The sequence below is a fragment of the Hordeum vulgare genome, chromosome 3H, assembly GCF_904849725.1.
Source record: "Hordeum vulgare subsp. vulgare chromosome 3H, MorexV3_pseudomolecules_assembly, whole genome shotgun sequence".
In the NCBI taxonomy this organism is placed as follows: Eukaryota; Viridiplantae; Streptophyta; class Magnoliopsida; order Poales; family Poaceae; genus Hordeum; species Hordeum vulgare.
The window spans coordinates 555,944,704-555,961,953 of NC_058520.1; the positions used below are offsets into that span (position 1 = coordinate 555,944,704).

Consider the following 17,250-nt stretch of genomic DNA (forward strand, 5'->3'; position numbering starts at 1 on the left):
ACACCGTGCATAAAGGTGGCTAGCGGGTGTCTGTCTCTCCTACTCTAGTCGGATTGGATTTGATGAAAAGGGTCCTTATGAAGGGTAAATAGCTTTGGCATATCATCATTGTGGCTGTCACGTAGGTAAGAAGGCGTTCTTGCTAGAAACCCAAATCAGCCACGTAAAACTTGCAACTACAATTAGAGGACGTCTAACTTGTTTTTGCAGGGTTTGACATGTAATGTGATATGGCCAAAGTTGTGATGTTGCATGTATGATGTATGAGATGATCATGTTATTGTAATAGGTTTCACGACTTGCATGTCGATGAGTATGACAACCGGTAGGAGCCATAGGAGTTGTCTTAATTTATTGTATGAGATGCAACGCCATGTGCTTACTACTTTTACTTCATTGCTAACGGTTAGCTATAGTAGTAGTGATAGTAGTAGTTGGCATGACGACTTCACGGAGACACAATGATGGAGATCATGATGATGGAGATCATGGTGTCACGCCGGTGACGATGATGATCATGCGATGCCTGAAGATGGAGATCGAAAGAGCAAAGATGATGATGGCCATATCATGTCACTATATGATTGCATTGCGATGTTTATCATGTTTTACATCTTATTGCTTAGAACGACGGTAGCATAATAAGATGATCCCTCTTAAAGTTTCGAGAACGTATTCCCCTAAGTGTGCACCGTTGCGAAGGTTCGTTGTCTCGAAGCACCACGTGATGATCGGGTGTGATAGATTCTAACGTTCGCATACAACGGGTGTAAGCCAGATTTACACACGCGAAACACCTAGGTTGACTCGACAAGCTTAGCATGTACACACATGACCTCGAATACAAGAGACCGAAAGGTCGAACATGAGTCGTATGGTTGAATACGATTAGCATGGAGTTGCTCACCATGGTGACTAGTCCGTCTCACGTGATGATCGGACACGGGTTAGTCAACATGGATCATGTATCACTTAGATGACTAGAGGGATGTCGATTTAAGTGGGAGTTCATACTTAATTTGATTAAATGAACTTAATTGTCATGAACTTAGTCTAAGAGTTGTCTTTATAAATATTGTAGATGGCCAACGTCAACCTCAATTTCAACGCATTCCTAGAGAAAAACAAGCTGAAAGATGATGGTAGCAACTATGCGGACTGGGTTCACAACTTGAAGCTCATCCTTGAAGCAGCTAAAAAGGCTTATGTCCTTGATGCGCCGCTAGGTGACCCTCCCGCTCCCGCAGCAGCCCAGGACATTCTGAACGTCTGGCAAACGCAGAGTGATGACTACTCTCTGGTTAGGTGTGGCATGTTATACAGTTTAGAAACGGGGCTCCAAAGGCGTTTTGAGCAACACGGGGCATATGAGATGTTCCAGGAGCTGAAGCTAGTTTTTCAAGCTCATGCCCGTGTCAAGAGATATGAAGTCTCCGACAAGTTCTTTAGCTGTAAGATGGAGGAGAACAGTTCTGTCAGTGAGCACATACTCAAATGTCTCGGTTACACGGTCGTCTGACTTCACTTGGAGTCGAACTTCCGGATGATGCTATAAATGACAGAATCCTCCAGTCTCTCCCACCAAGCTATAAAGGCTTTGTGCTTAACTACAACATGCAAGGGATGGAGAAGACCATTCCCGAGTTGTACTCGATGCTCAAGTCTGCAGAAGTAGAAATCAAGAAAGAGCATCAAGTGTTGATGGTCAACAAGACCACTAGTTTCAAGAAAGGCAAGGGTAAGAAGAACTTCAAGAAAGACGGCAAAGCTGTTTCCGCGCCCGGTAAGCCAGATGCCAGGAAGAAGAAAAAGAATGGACCCAAGCCCGATACTGAGTGCTTCTATTGCAAGGGAAAAGGTCACTGGAAGCGGAACTGCCCCAAATACTTAGCGGACAAGAAGGCCGGCAACGTTAAAGGTATATGTGATATACATGTTATTGATGTGTACCTTACCATCGCTCGTAGTAGCTCCTGGGTATTTGATACCGGTGTTGTTGCTCACATTTGCAACTCAAAGCAGGAACTGCGGAATAAGCGGAGACTGGCCAAGGACGAGGTGAGATGCGCGTTAGGAATTGTTCAAAGGTCGATGTGATCGCCGTCGGCACGCTACCTCTACATCTACCATCGGGATTAGTTTTAAACCTTAATAATTGTTATTTAGTACCAGCTTTAAGCATGAACATTGTATCAGGGTCTTGCTTAATGCGAGACGACTACTCATTTAAGTCAGAGAATAATGGTTGTTCTATTTATATGAGTGATATGTTTTATGGTCATGCTCCGCTGGTGAATGGTTTATTCTTGATGAATCTCGATCGTGATGTTAGACATATTAGTAGTGTGAGTACCAAAAGATGTAAAGTTGATAATGATAGTCCCACATACTTGTGGCACTGCCGCCTTGGTCATATCGGCGTTAAGCGCATGAAGAAGCTCCATACTGATGGACTATTAGAGTCTCTTGACTTTGAATCATTTGACACATGCGAACCGTGCCTCATGGGCAAGATGACTAAGACTCCATTCTCAGGAATAATGGAGAGAGCAACCGACTTATTGGAAATAATACATACTGATGTGTGTGGTGCAATGAACGTTGAAGCTCGCGGTGGTTATCGTTATGTTCTCACTCTCACCGATGATTTGAGTAGGTATGGGTATATCTACTTGATGAAGCACAAATCTGAGACGTTTGAAAAGTTCAAGGAATTTCAGAGTGAGGTTGAGAATCAACGTGATAGAAAAATCAAATGTCTATGATCTGATCGTGGAGGAGAATATTTGAGTCACGAGTTTGGCACACACCTAAGGAAGTGTGGAATCGTTTCACAACTGACGCCGCCTGGCACACCGCAACGCAACTGAGTGTCTGAACGTCGTAATCGCACTTTATTAGATATGGTACGATCTATGATGTCTCTTACCGACTTACCGCTATCATTTAGGGGATACGCATTAGAAACTGCAGCATTCACTTTAAATAGGGCACCGTCTAAATCCGTTGAGACGACACCGTATGAACTATGGTTTGGCAAGAAACCTAAGTTGTCGTTTCTTAAAATTTGGGGCTGCGATGCTTATGTGAAGAAACTTCAACCAGAAAAGCTCGAACCCAAAGCGGAGAAATGTGTATTCATAGGATACCCTAAGGAAACTATTGGGTATACCTTCTATCTTAGATCCTAAGGTAAAACCTTTGTTGCCAAGAACGGATCCTTTCTAGAGAAAGAGTTTCTCTCAAAAGAAGTAAGTGGGAGGAAGGTAGAACTTGATGAGGTAATTACACCCCCTCTCGAACGGGATAGTAGCGCAGCGCGGCAAGTTGTTCCTGTGGCGCCTACACCGACTCAAGAGGAAGTTAATGATGATGATCATGAAGCTTCGGATCTAGTTACTACTGAACCGCGAAGGTCCACAAGGGCACGCTCCGCACCAGAGTGGTACTGAAAAGACCTCGATGACGCCTAGAGGGGGGTGAATAGGCTATTTAAAAGCTTCTTCAGATTTGGCTTGAACCTAATGCGGAAATAAACTAAGAGGGTACTTGTCAAGCACAAATCCTAAATGCACTAGGCACTGCAACGTGTATCAACAACACGATCTACCAAGATGGACACAATACAGTTACTAACAAGCACAAGTAAGTTACACAAACTTACTTGAGCTATATCACACGACAAGTAGGTGAACAACACGAGATACCAGATCACACTATATCAACACGATATATCAAGGGCTGCAAGTATGAACGTGTGGATATAGAGGGTATGCTTGAATGATTAATCTTGTACAAGAAATGGTCAACACAATATAATGAGCACAAGCAATATGCAATGTATGTATGCTCAAATAACACAAGTAAACCACAAGTAAGGAGTTAGGGTTAAGGATAACCAAGGTCACTGAGACGAAGATGTATCCCGATGTTCACTTGCTTGGAGGGAAGCTAGTCACCGTTAGAGAGGTGGATGTTACCACGAAGGAACACCAACGCCACGAAGGCTCACCCTATTCTCCCTTTGAGATAACACCACGAAGGCGTTTCTCAACCACTAGTGGTAAGCCTTTGAGGTGGCTTCCAAACCCTCACAAACTTTTCCGGGGGAAATCACACGGATTGATTCCTCTCCGAAGAACTCCTACCGCCTAGGAGTCTCCAACCTCCAAGAGTAACAAGATCACAGGGAATGCTCAAAACTTTCTCAAATCACAAATAGCTTGGGTTGAGAGAAGGAGAGGGAGAAGATCTATCTTTTGATTGGAACAACTCTCGAAGGGGCTCACAAATGCTCTTGGGATCTAAGATTTGGAGTGAGCAAATGTGTGTGAGGTGGAAGTGTGTTCTTATGAGGATAAGGCTGTGTTGGGCGACCCTCTCACGAAGTGGGAGGGGGGTATTTATAGTGGGGAGAGAAAAAGAGCCGTTGGGGACACTTTAAGTCATACAGGGTCCGGACGTCCGACAGTTGTCGGAAGTCCGGGCGACCGCGAGGGGTCGGACGTCCGACAGGGGTCGGTCATCCGGGGCCTGTAGGTACGACTGAAACTATTTTGAATTAAACAGCGACCGGACGTCCAACAAGGGTCGGTCGTCCGAGGCCTGTAGGTGTGCCTAAACATATTTGAATTCATCAGTATACGGACGTCCGGAGTGGCCCGGAAGTCCGTGTTATACAGCACAAGTTCTACTGGTGGTGGCTTCTGGATTTCCGATGGGTGTCGGACATCCGGTGCTCGGGCATCCGGAGGAAGCCGGATTTCCGAGATATAGTGCACACATTCTACTGGTGTTGACCTCCGGATTTCCGGAGCTTGACCGGACGTCCGGCCCTCGGACGTCCGGAGGTAGCCGGATTTTCGAGATATAGAACTCATGTTCTTCTGGTGCAGGGCTCCGGATTTCCGAAGCCAGTCGGTCGTCCGAGCCTTGACCGGCCCTCGGACGTCCGGAGGGAGCCGGAAGTCCGAGTTATATGGCTCAAGTTTCTCTGGTGCATAGTTCCGGAATTCCGAAGTTGGTCGGCTCTCCGGGCCTCGGACGTCCGGAGAGAGCCGGAAGTCCGAGATATATTGCTCTGATTTCTCTGGTATAGGATTCCGGATTTCCGAAGCTGTCGGTCGTCCGGCCCTCGGACGTCCGGAGGAGGCCGGATGTCCGAGGCACTGGTTCTGTTTTCAGATAACAGCAGAGCAGTGGAGATGTGGTCTGAACAGAAAGTGAAGATTTAGTTTGAGCAAGTTCATCGCAAAACCTGTGATCCCCTCTTAATAGTGTGGGATCCCTAAGGACTCAAGAATCATAAAAGAGTATTGATGATCCATACTTGAGTGTATACTTTTATTCGCTAATCATCACTCCGCACAACTAACGTCAAAGGAACTGATACCTTTGAGTTAGCCCTTTCACCTGAGCTTGATGTTGTTGTTCCTTCTTGGCTCAAGTTGAAAGCAAGACATGATGAAGTCTTCAAGTAGCTTTCCCATACACAATGCGGAAAGCCTAGCTTATGTATTCATCTTCATTTGTCCACCATGTGAACATCCACAAGAATTAAGCATGTAGTGCTCAGGAATGCTTATCTTGATCTTGTCCTTGTTAGCACATGAGGTTGTCCTTATCAACATCCTTGTTAGCTTATGTTTCAATGGTATATTCGTGTTGATCCACTTGAACTTGCACACCACAATCTTGATGACGATCACCACTTGACGTCATCCTTCATGGGTTGTATGAGATCTTCCTTTTAACACAAGCCCCAATGAAAGCACACCTAACCCCCACACAGGAGTCTCACAAAGACCATGGGTTAGTACACAAACACGTAATGGACAATGCTTACCATACCATGGGATCACTTGATCCCTCTCGGTACATCTTATACGCTTTGTGTGTTGATCATCTTGATTTACTCTTTGTGTGAGATCTTGATCAACTTAGTGTTTCTATGACCATTCTTTGGATAATACCTTGAATAACATCTTGGTCATCATATAAACTCCTTGAACCCAACAGATGGACTTCAAGAAGTGCCTATGGACAAATCCTATAAATATAACTTAAGGCAACCATTAGTCCATAGGAATTGTCATCAATTACCAAAACCACATATGGAGATATATGCTCTAACAGGTACGACAACCCTGTGATGGAAATCATGTTGTTAGACAACGGTGAACCTTCGAACTATGAAGAAGCGATGGCAGGCCCGGATTCCAACAAATGGCTTGAGGCTATGAAATCCGAGATAGGATCCATGTATGAGAACAAAGTATGGACTTTGGTGGACTTGCCCGATGACCGACGAGCCATAGAAAATAAATGGATCTTCAAGAAGAAGACTGATGCAAACGGTAATGTAACCGTTTACAAAGCTCGACTTGTCGCAAAGGGTTTTCGACAAATTCAAGGAGTTGACTACGAAGAGACTTTCTCTCCCGTAGCGAAGTTGAAATCAGTCTGAATCATGTTAGCAATTGCCGCCTTTTATGATTATGAAATTTGGCAAATGGACGTCAAAACAGCGTTCCTTAACAGGAACCTTAAGGAAGAGTTGTATATGATGCAACCAGAAGGTTTTGTCGACCCTAAGGGTGCTAACAAAGTGTGCAAGCTCCAGTGCTCCATCTATGGGCTGGTGCAAGCATCTCGGAGTTGGAACATTCGCTTTAATGAGGTGATTAAAGCGTTTGGGTTCATACAGGTTTACGGAGAAGCCTGTCTGTACAAGAAAGTGAGTGGGAGCTCTGTAGCTTTCCTCATACTGTATGTGGATGACATATTATTGACGGGGAATAATATAGAGATGTTGGAGAGCATAAAGGCCTATTTGAACAAGAGTTTTTCAATGAAGGACCTTGGAGAAGCTGCATACATATTAGGCATCCAGATCTATAGAGATAGATCAAGACGCCTCATAGGTCTTTCGCAAAGTACATACCTTGACAAGATATTGAAGAAGTTCAATATGGAAAACTCAAAGAAAGGGTTTTTGCCAGTTTTGCAAGGTATGAGATTGAGTAAGACTCAGTCACCGACCACGGCAGCAGATAGAGAGAAGATGAGTTCTGTCCCCTACGCTTCAGCCGTGGGCTCTCTAATGTATGCCATGCTGTGTACCAGACCTGATATAAACCTTGCCATAAGTTTGGTAGGGAGGTACCAAAGTGATCCAGGTATGGAGCACTGGACAGCGGTCAAGAATATCCTTAAGTACCTGAAAATGACTAAGGAAGTGTTTCTCGTTTATGGAGGTGACGAAGGGCTCGTCGTAAAGGGTTACGTCGACGCTAGCTTCGACACAGATCCGGATGACTCTAAGTCACAGACCGGATACGTATATGTGTTGAATGGTGGGGCAGTGAGCTGGTGCAGCAGCAAGCAAGAAGTCCTGGCAGCATCTACATGTGAAGCGGAGTACATAGCTGCTTCAGAAGCAGCTCATGAAGGAATTTGGATGGAGGAGCTCATCACCGACCTTGGAGTGGTTCCAAGCGCGTCGGGTCCAATGACACTCTTCTGCGATAACACTGGGGCCATTGCCATAGCCAAGGAGCCCAGGTTTCACCAGAAGACGAAGCACATCAAACGCCGCTACAACTCCATCCAGGACCATGTCCAGAGTGGAGTGATAGATATTTGTAAAGTACACATGGATCTGAATATTGCAGACCCGTTGACTAAACCTCTTCCACGAGCAAAACATGATCAACACCATAATGCTATGGGTGTTCGATACATCACAATGTAACTAGATTATTGACTCTAGTGCAAGTGGGAGACTGTTGGAAATATGCCCTAGAGGCAATAATAAAATGGTTATTATCATATTTCCTTGTTCATGGTAATCGTCTATTGTTCATGCTATAATTGTATTAACAGGAAACTGTAATACATGTGTGAATAAATAGATCACAATGTGTCCCTAGCAAGCCTCTAGTTGGCTAGCTCGTTAGTCAATAGATGATCATGGTTTCCTGATCATCGGCATTAGATGTCATTGATAACGGGATCACATCATTGGGAGAATGATGTGATGGACAAGACCCAATCCTAAGCATAGCACTAGATCATATTGTTCGTATGCTAAAGCTTTTCTAATGTCAAGTATCTTTTCCTTCGACCGTGAGATTGTGCAACTCCCGGATACCGTAGGAGTGCTTTGGGTGTATCAAACGTCACAATGTAACTAGGTGACTATAAAGGTGCACTACGGCTACCTCCGAAAGTGTCTGTTGGGTTGGTACGAATCGAGATCGGGATTTGTCACTCCGTGTGACGGAGAGGTATCTCTGGGCCCACTTGGTAGAACATCATCATGAGCTCAATGTGACTAAGGAGTTAGTCACACGATGACGTGCTACGGAACGAGTAAAGAGACTTACCCTTAACGAGATTGAACAAGGTATAGGTATACCGACGATCGAATCTCGGGCAAGTTCTATACCGACAGACAAAGGGAATCGTATACGGGATTGATTGAATCCTTGACATCGTGGTTCATCCGATGAGATCATCGTGGAGCAAGTGGGAGCCACCATGGGTATCCGGACCCCGTTGATGGTTATTGGCCAGAGAGGTGTCTCGGTCATGTCTGCGTGTCTCCCGAACCCGTAGGGTCTACACACTTAAGGTTCGATGACGCTAGGGTTATAGGGAATTGTTATACAAGGTTACCAAAAGTTGTTCGGAGTCCCGGATGAGATCCCAGATGTCACGAGGAGCTCCGGAATGGTCCGGAGGTAAAGATTGATATATAGGACGGATGGTTTCGGACACCGGAAGTGTTTCGGGCGTCACCGGTAACGTACCGGGACCACCGGGACCACCGGAGGTGGCCCCGAGGGTCCACCGAAGGAGGGCAATGACCCCGAGAGGCTAGATGGGCTAAGTGCGGGAGGGAACCAGCCCCTAGGTGGGCTGGTGCGCCTCCCACACCCAGCCCAATGCGCAAGTGGTGGGGAGAGGGGGCAACCCTAGGCGCAGGTGGGCCTTAGGCCCACCAGGTGGTGCGCCACACCCCCTCCCACCCTAGCCGTCGCCCCCCTCTCCCATCTGGTGTCCGCCGGCCCCTAGCGAGGGAACCCTAGGGGTGGCGCAGCCCTCCCCCCTCCTCCTATAAATAGAGAGGGGTTTTGGCCATTGAGAGACACGGTTTTCCCTCTCTCTTGGCGCAGCTCTGCACCTCTTCCTCCTCCTCTCTGCCGGTGCTTGGCGAAGCCCTGCCGGGAGACCTCGTCTCTCCATCGACACCATGCCGTCGTGCTGCTGGAGTTCTTCCCCAACCTCTCCCTCCTCCTTGCTGGATCAAGGTGCGGGAGACGTCACCGGGCTGCACGTGTGTTGAACGCGGAGGTGCCGTAGTTCGGCACTAGATCGGAATCGCTGCGAGTACGACTCCATCAACCGCGTTCTAGCAACGCTTCTGCTTAGCGATCTTCAAAGGTATGAAGATGCTCTTACCCCTCTCTCGTTGCTGGTCTCTCCATAGGAAGATCTGAATATGCGTAGGAAAATTTTGAATTTATGCTACGTTACCCAACAATATGTATGTACTATGTTGTATGCATAGTATAGTATGTGCATTTTTTAAATCGTGAAATTATTGGCAGTGACGGGCAGCAATAGGTGCTCGCTAGTGGTGCATCTGCTATGGTGCAACCTTGCTCTCATGCACCCCATTAGTTGTGGCGGGTGCTACTTCGTGCCCACCACAACTGATAAATTAGTAGTGGGGGGCCTCCTCTGGCACTGGTGGATTTTTAGCAATGGCGGGAGGTGAGTGGTGGGCTGGTTTGGGCCCCTAGTCCGCCACTAATGCCCATTTTGCACCCGTCACTACTAGGCATTCCTGCAGTAGTGGTGAATGAAATATCACTAGTTGTAGGGTATTTTTATGATTTATATCATGAGCTTGATCATATTTTGGTCAAATCCCCAGGTAGAGCTAAGAATACTATGCCTGCAACTTCTCGAGCATATGGACCTATTTATAAGAAAATGAAGTTCCAAGGGGATATTGAAAAAAAAGGTAGTTCTTCATCTAGTATTTGGTGTGTGTGGGGGGGTGGGGTACTCCCATTCCTTAGTGGAAAACATGTGATGCTATTCAAGAATCCCCTAATAGTGAGGAATCTGAGGAATCACTGGGCAATACCCTTTTGATTGAGTCTATCGCTCAAGAGGAAACTTGCAACACCTTGTAAGTTTACAAACGCTAAAATTACCTCGCTGCCTTTATTTTTTTATTTACTTTGCATTTATCAACTTTTAACTACACACTTTACTTGCTTGGAAATAACAAGTCCAAGGGGATTGAGAACCCTCTTGTCCGCGTTGGGTGCAAATGTTCGTTTCTTTGTGTGCAGTCACTGAAGACGATGGCTAATTGTTACTCCTATTGATTTGATAAACCTTGGTTCTCTAATCTCTACTAAGGGAAATACTTACCTATATTATGTTGCATCACCCATTCCTCTTCACGAAAAACTCAACGCAGATCACAAGCATCAGGTCCCGAGCTGTTCATGTAGGATCAATGGTAATAGGAAGAGCAGGGAGATGATGTTTATCCATGTTCGGGCCCTCTCAAAGAGGTAAACCCTACGTCCTGCTTTAATTGTATTGATGATGGGGTATCAAGTACATGTTGATGATCTACCTCGAGATCGTTCTGTAAGCTCTCTAAACCCTTAGGTGAATAAGTTGTCCCACTAAGGACTAAACCCCTAGGCTTATATAGATACCTAGGGCGAGCTAGGTTACATGATTAGGTCGGTTGTAGACATGCCGAATATAGAGTTATCCTCGGGGTACACGCCAGGTCTTTGGAGGTTTCCTTTCTTCACATGTGCGAGTCTTGACACTTCCATCGTCCCCGAGGCGGTAGCTTAACGAGCCCATAGTTCGGACCACGGAGATTGACCACTTCGGGATGGTATATCCTAGTCCAGGATACCCACATCTGATGATGTACAAGGTTGCGTCCCACGCTTCCGCGGACGTTTAAGGGGGAAATTCGCGAAGTTCGGCCTTAGATGCTCTAAATAAGATTGAATAGTGAGCCTCAAAATCCTCTTCATCACATGGGTTAACTAATCCCGTCCATAATTTGGTCAATTCTTTCCACTCATACCAAGGCCATCAAAGCCTTAATGCCCATGCAAACTTGTTTGTGTTGAGTACCCCAAGTCCACCATACTCAAGAGCATGGCATACAAAGTCCCAGTTGACCTTGCACTTTGCACCAATAGTCTTATCCGATCCGCAAAATCTTGTTGAGGCTATGAAGGGTACTTGACAGGACACGAACACCAATTATACACGTAACTCTACATCATAATGTCGGTTGTTACCAATCATGGCCGCTAGCACTCGTGGAGCTTAGTGCAACTCGGGGGGAGTAGGGGGCATGTGTTGAAATATATTGTTCGCCTTCTTTCATCAGTTTAGACTTTTGGATGAGCTGGCTGGAGCATCAATTCAATATGATATGTGAGCCAAAATATCTTGAGTTCAAGACCTACCAATCTCCCATAATAATAAAGCGCGGAGTGCTTCTGTTGTCCGTGGTGGCGTTTTTGTAAAAAAGTCACTGTCGTTTCAGGTAATTAACCCGCAGTCCTTCTATAAGTCGGGTCGAACCATTTTTACTTTTTATGAAAAACCCCCTCTATTTAATCCGAACTAACCTGCGGTCCCTACATCATCGGTGGTTGAGTAGACGAGGCTGGGCCGCTGGGGACAGAGGGCAGGAGGAGCACACGAGGTCGGCGGTGGCCCGTCTAATCCGGCGACAAGAGGAGCACACGAGGCCGTCGACGGTCGTGAGACCACCACAGCAGGCCGTCGCCCCGCGCCGTCCCAAGGCGACGTGCGTGCAGATCGGGGTTGGCGCGAGACGCAGATTGACAAATTCCTTTTTCGCCTTCCCCAGAAGCTGACAAGGCAGCGTCGCCGGCCGACGACGGTATCCACGAGGAGCTGTCGGCCTCCACCCAGAACGGGAGGCCCGGATCCGAGTCGGCAGCCGCGCCTGAGGTGGAGGTGCAGCTCTTCCGCCGCGGCCGGGGGCCGACTACCACGCCGTCGCCACCGCCGCGACGGCCAGGCTCGCCATGGCGGAGGAAGCCCCGGGCGCCGGCCCGGCCGCGGTGCCCATCTCCCTGTCGCCGCTCCTCCCGCCGCCGCAGATAGTGGTGGTGGCGCTCGACGCCACCCGCGACCACCGCGAGGTGGAGGTCAGGATGTCGCTCAGGGCGCTCATCGCGCGGGGCGACATACTTCGCGGCGGTGACTCCCTCCTCGTGCTCGGCGTTCTCCACTCCGTCACCAATCCGAGTGAGGGCAGAGCTCCCCCTTTAGGTCTCTATTTCCTGTCGGGTCATGGTCCCTTAGCCATCCTGCTCGACCTAACCCGCTCTTCTTGTTTAAATTGCTCTTCTCCACTCTACATTCCTCATTCATGTGCTGAACTGAACTTCCCAAAAATGCTTATGCATAGGTAATAGACTGGTTGATTTGGAATGTCTCACATTGAATTTGATTCTTAATTTTTGTCATCCATGTGCTAATTAGATTATCATTATAGTGGTCAGGTAGTAAAATTTATATGCTATCCTCCTCTTGTCAGAGTGTGTGTTAGGGTGTATTCATGCATGTCTGACGGATGCTTCCATATATGTGCTAACTGGCTTTCAGTCCTGTTGCTCACTGTTTCACTAATGATTTGGTAATTATATGTTCATAAATGTCCCTTTGAAGGAGCATCATAGCATTTAGAATCACCAACATTGTAGAGAATGGTGTCACTATTAAGCTTCATTGTATAATAATGTGACAAGGAAAATCAGCTATAAAACAGCAAAATGTAACACATTCTGTGTAACAAATTACTAAAGTCAATGTTGCATAAACACATGTTTTTTTGCATGGGTGCAATTGGACTGTCTATTTTTTTTGTAAAAGATAGACGGTATATTCTTGTTTTAACCGTATAATCCAAGTCGAGAAATTCCAGTAATGCAGTGCTCTGTCCATTCTTTTCCAATCTGTCATTGAATTGCAGTGATTGGTGCTATCTCCTCCTCCTGATTACTGCTGTTGTTTGGCAACATGGAGTCACTTTTCACTTTGTATAGTTTTGGCTCCTACTTCAAATTAATATATTCATTTACTGGAAAACTTATATCTGCTGTATTGGTCTTTCCCCCAGAAACTGCAGCATCAATGTAACTGAATTTCTGTAATGTAATTATGTGAATTGCAGGTGATTCATACATGCTTGCTTGATGACAAGGAGGGAAAGATTGGATTACCAAGGCTAAAGGTAAATTTACAATTCCTGTGAGAGGAACCCAGTTCATACATGGAACAAATCAATACGTGGATCAAATATCTCAGGTTTCCCTTTATTATATTATAAATTACTCAAACTAAAGATAACTTCAAATTGCTTAAAACATCAAAGTGAACGAGTAGTTTCTAGAGAGTGTATACATAAAAGTAGAACTTAACACATACGGATTCTAGACGCGTCAATGCTTAATAGGAATATGCAAAACACAAATAACAGCTAAAGTTCAATGGACTGCATTAGCTTCCACAACTAAAAAACATCTACCATTGCTGAATATCATTCGAAACACATGTTTCTCTGGTTGTCCAGATGGTACCAGATATTGCATTTGGCTCTCGCACTAGAGTTGTTCTGGATGTTGGTTGGGAGTCGGCTCATACAACAAAAGCTTGAAACAACCAGCATTGAAGAAAAAGTCGCTTTATACAGCAAAAGTTTGAAGCAGCCAACATTGAAGAAAACTACAAGGTTTTTACTGAAATCATGCCTCAAGCTCTCACATTGATGACTGATGTTTTTGAAAATTATGTTGTTCACAAGGTATTGAACTATTGACAACAATTATTTGTCCCGGTGCTATAAACATCCTAGCCTCACCATAAACTTTTGAACCAGTGTTTTGAGCATGTGAGCACGGCTCAGATAAAGGAGCTAGATGATCAGCTAATCGGGCAAGTCTTAGCACTCAACCTTCAAATATATGGCTGCCGAGCTATACATAAGGTTCTTGATGTCTTCTAAAGTACAATAGCCGGCCATATTATCATCTTAAAAACAATTACAAGTAATCATATGGTTTTAGCTGGGATATCGTTCCTTCGTGAAAAAATCATTTTAGTTCGACATTGCCAAACTGTGTTTTTCCGTAATTACTTAGCCAAGCCAATATAATTCATTTTCCCTTTATTGGTTCATGTCTATATTTTTTGCATTAAGATCTGCACATGATGTGAATGCTAAACAAGCTGTGCATACTATGTATGCTTAGTTAGTGATGAAATATTTTTGATATGTGTGCAGAAAAGCGACTTGGGCTCCAACCGGCTCGTGTGTTGCGTGAAGACTAAACATCTCTAGCTGTATAATATGTTTGCATGTTGGCATCTCTGTTTTTCCATCTACAAGGCGCCGGGGCTATGCATGCGCTTTCCATCGAAAATAAAAAGAGTAATAGGAGCCGTAGAGAATGTTGATTCTGTAGCTAGCCGAGTAAAGATGTGGAGAGTGGGTAATTACATGCTTCTTGTTACTCTGTTGTAGAAATTTAGAACTAGAGAGAGGGTGGACACAGAAAGTTCTTAGTTGTAATCTACTTGAGACTGAAAACCGTTAAAGTTGTTGTTGTTGGCAGATGTAATGGCATGTTGTAACATAACATATACACATGATGATGGTAGTACTTAATCTGGTTTTGTGCAATGCTGGAGCTATTTATCTAAGCTTTGCTTTTTATTTTATTCGCTGATTGTTTGCACTATTTTAATAACAGCATAATTAATTCTGCATGGTCATCATAATATGGAAAGTTTCAGATATATATAAAATTAGGAATAAAAATGTTCTGTCTTCAGAGAAAATTAGAGAAATAAGAGATTCATATTGTTCTCTCGCTTTACTAGAATGCATGTTAGTTTTAAACAGTTGCAGCTTTCATCTTACAACGCCAAATATTCTATGTGCAAATGGCCTTGAAAATATATTCTTACAAAAGACAAAATATATACGCTTGCTTTACTCTACAAATAGCCTTGAAAATATATTCTACAAAAGACAAAAATACTTTGTGCATGAATTAAATATCCAAGTTAAAAATATCTTAGCAGAAAGGGGAAAATATATAAGGTACTTCACGAAATGAATCGAGAACCTTGATTATAGTTATCCGTTTTCCGTCACGTTGTTGGAATATTCTAAATTTTCCAGATTTTAGACTTTCCCTTTATTAATTATATGTTATTTCTATATTTTCCCCTGTTATATGATTATTAGTTTATTTCAAAAAATATATGTATTCGGACAAGTTTGAAATTTTAGCAAAATATTTATTTATGATTTTCCCTATTTTTTGAAGTTTATAAATTTACTATTTAATATTTCGTGTGGTGCAACGCAGGGCAATTATACTAAAAATATTTATTTATAATTATCCATATTTTTTGAAGTACATAAATTTACTATCTAATATTTCACCCGGTACAACGCACGGGCATTTGTACTAGTGCAGTATTAAAAACAAAAAGACACCAAATTTTGCACAACAATGAGGAAACCAGGATAACGTAAGCTGTTTACATACAATGGGTCGAAACCGCATTACAGGTGTGACAATTAAGTAGTAGTGCACTGATGTGTAGGTACATAGCGATTGACTCTTTATTTTTCCCTAGCGATAATGCCCTGATCATGCATGTTGCGGGCCAATAATTTGTTAGATAATCGATGAGAGATTCAGAGCTCGTCATGGGCACCGGCATGCTTCGGGTTGGCTGAGGTCTTGACTGGGTAGGACGCCTCCATGGCGATCCCGCAGAGCCCTTCCTTGTCCTTCACATCGCGCTTCATGCGGATGTATCCCTTCTCACCCCACTCCGGCCCCCATGAGTTTTTCACGATCCAATACTTGGTGCCGTCCACGGTGGTGCCGTACCCCACCGCCGCCACGCCATGGTCCAGCTCCGTCCCGCACTTGCCCGCGAACACCCCCTCCGAGTAGAACTGGAAGTGCGACCCGCTAGCCTCGATGGCCACGGCCACTGGCTGTGCAGCCACCGCCTTCTTCAGCGCGGTTTCGTCGTTGGCGGGCACGTCCTCATACCCGTCGATGGTGACCACGGCGGACGGCTTCTTGTTGCAGGAGGAGGCCTGCCTGGCCTTGTAGGGGTACGCGTCCTCGGCGGCCACCCCGCCATGCTTGGCGATGTACTGGAAGGCGTAGTCCATGAGGCCGCCGTTGCAGCCGGCGTTGGACTTCGTGTCGCAGTCCACGAGCTGCTGCTCGGACAGAGACGTGAGGTTCTTAGAGCGGATAGCGTTGATGCCCTCCACGGCCGCGATCGTCGAGAAAGCCCAGCAGCTGCCGCACTGCCCTTGGTCCTTGACGGCGGTCACCGCGCCCTTCTGCCGCCAGTCCACCGACGGCGGCACGTCCCGGACGGAGGCAGCGCTGCCGTGCATGAAACCGCCACCACCCTCCTTAAGGCTGAACATGCGGTGGTGAGAGACGCGGGAGGAGGCGTAGGCGCGGCGGAACTCGTCGGCGGTCATGTCGCCGAAGCGGTTGAGGCGGAGCTTGTAGGGGGCGTCACCGCGGTTGAACTCGTGGATGAGGCGGACGTTCTCCCTGAACACGTTGAAGCGTCGGGCCTTCTCGCCCAGGTCGCGCGCCACGGTGTGCTGCTCCCGCCAGCGCTCGTACAGCGCCCATAGGGAGTCCTCCGACGCCAGGTCGTGGTCGCCGAAGTCCATGGCGCTCGCCGGCGCTGGCGCAGCGGCCAGCAGCATGAACAGCGCGGCCGCGGCCATGGTGGCCGCAAGCACGATCGCTCTCGCCATTGATGATTGGAACCTTGACCTTGGCAATGCTAGCTAGGCAGTCTGAGTGTATGCTAGCTAGCTTATGCTGTGTGATGGCTGGGTGTGGTGTGGTGGTGGTAGCCATGGCGATCAGCTGGTTCTTATATAGTGGTGGCGAGCACGAGTGATCACACTGGCAAGATCGATATGTTCCATGCAAGAATCAATTGCAGGTGCACGTTGCTTGCCGGCAACAACTTGCTGCGTACTGTACTCCTCATTCTCATTCGTGGCCACGTACGTAGTACATAAAATTGGTGGTTAGTTCATTAATGATCCATCGGGTACCTAAGTGCGTACTATCACTAGTGCAATTG

The 17,250-nt window shown here is 45.9% G+C and overlaps 1 protein-coding gene across 1 annotated transcript; it reads right to left on the minus strand.

The window, feature by feature from the left end:
- Positions 1–15,621: 15,621 nt before the first annotated feature.
- On the minus strand, positions 15,622–17,004 carry LOC123445005 (thiol protease SEN102-like). Its single transcript, XM_045121919.1, has one exon. The coding sequence runs from the start codon at positions 16,910–16,912 to the stop codon at positions 15,809–15,811; it is 1,104 nt and encodes a 367-aa protein (XP_044977854.1). The 5' UTR covers positions 16,913–17,004; the 3' UTR covers positions 15,622–15,808.
- Positions 17,005–17,250: the final 246 nt, after the last annotated feature.